This window comes from Etheostoma spectabile, chromosome 12 (assembly GCF_008692095.1).
Source record: "Etheostoma spectabile isolate EspeVRDwgs_2016 chromosome 12, UIUC_Espe_1.0, whole genome shotgun sequence".
Taxonomy (NCBI): domain Eukaryota; kingdom Metazoa; phylum Chordata; class Actinopteri; order Perciformes; family Percidae; genus Etheostoma; species Etheostoma spectabile.
In genome coordinates this window covers 25,932,476-25,932,827 of record NC_045744.1, presented here as the reverse complement: position 1 = coordinate 25,932,827, position 352 = coordinate 25,932,476, and the positions used below count along the sequence as shown (strand labels likewise).

At 40.1% G+C, this 352-nt stretch overlaps 1 protein-coding gene across 4 annotated transcripts in view; it reads left to right on the top strand.

Annotated features, from left to right (window-relative positions):
- mast3a (microtubule associated serine/threonine kinase 3a) overlaps positions 1-352 on the top strand; it is a 36,548-nt gene that overhangs the window by 30,242 nt on the left and 5,954 nt on the right. For all 4 annotated transcript variants that reach the window (XM_032530534.1, XM_032530533.1, XM_032530536.1 and 1 more), the window contains one exon: positions 1-114. This exon is cut by the window's left edge and continues 23 nt beyond it. In XM_032530534.1, coding sequence (XP_032386425.1) covers positions 1-114 — 114 coding nt within the window. The remainder of the gene's footprint in view (positions 115-352) is intronic.

The window sequence follows — 352 nt, the reverse complement described above, 5'->3', positions numbered from 1 at the left end:
GACTACTGCACTGGAGAACACTTCTATCAAGGTTGGCCCTGCCAGAAAAGCGAGCTACAAGGCCAAGATGGCCCGGCGCAGCAAGAAGAGTAAGAGGAAGGACGGACAAGACAGGTAAATGAGGGGAGAATCCCAGGAAAGAAGTCAAATGAAGTAGCAGCATTAGATTCAATTTGGAACTCCTGTCTGAAGCTTAATATTAGATTTCAGATAGACAACTAAAGCTTGATTTATATTTCCGCTTAAAATCTATGCTGTTGCTACCTACTGTGTTCAAAATAATAGAAGTTCAACATCACAAACCTCATAAATCATATTTTTCGGTAGAAGTGATATTTCTACATGGCAAATA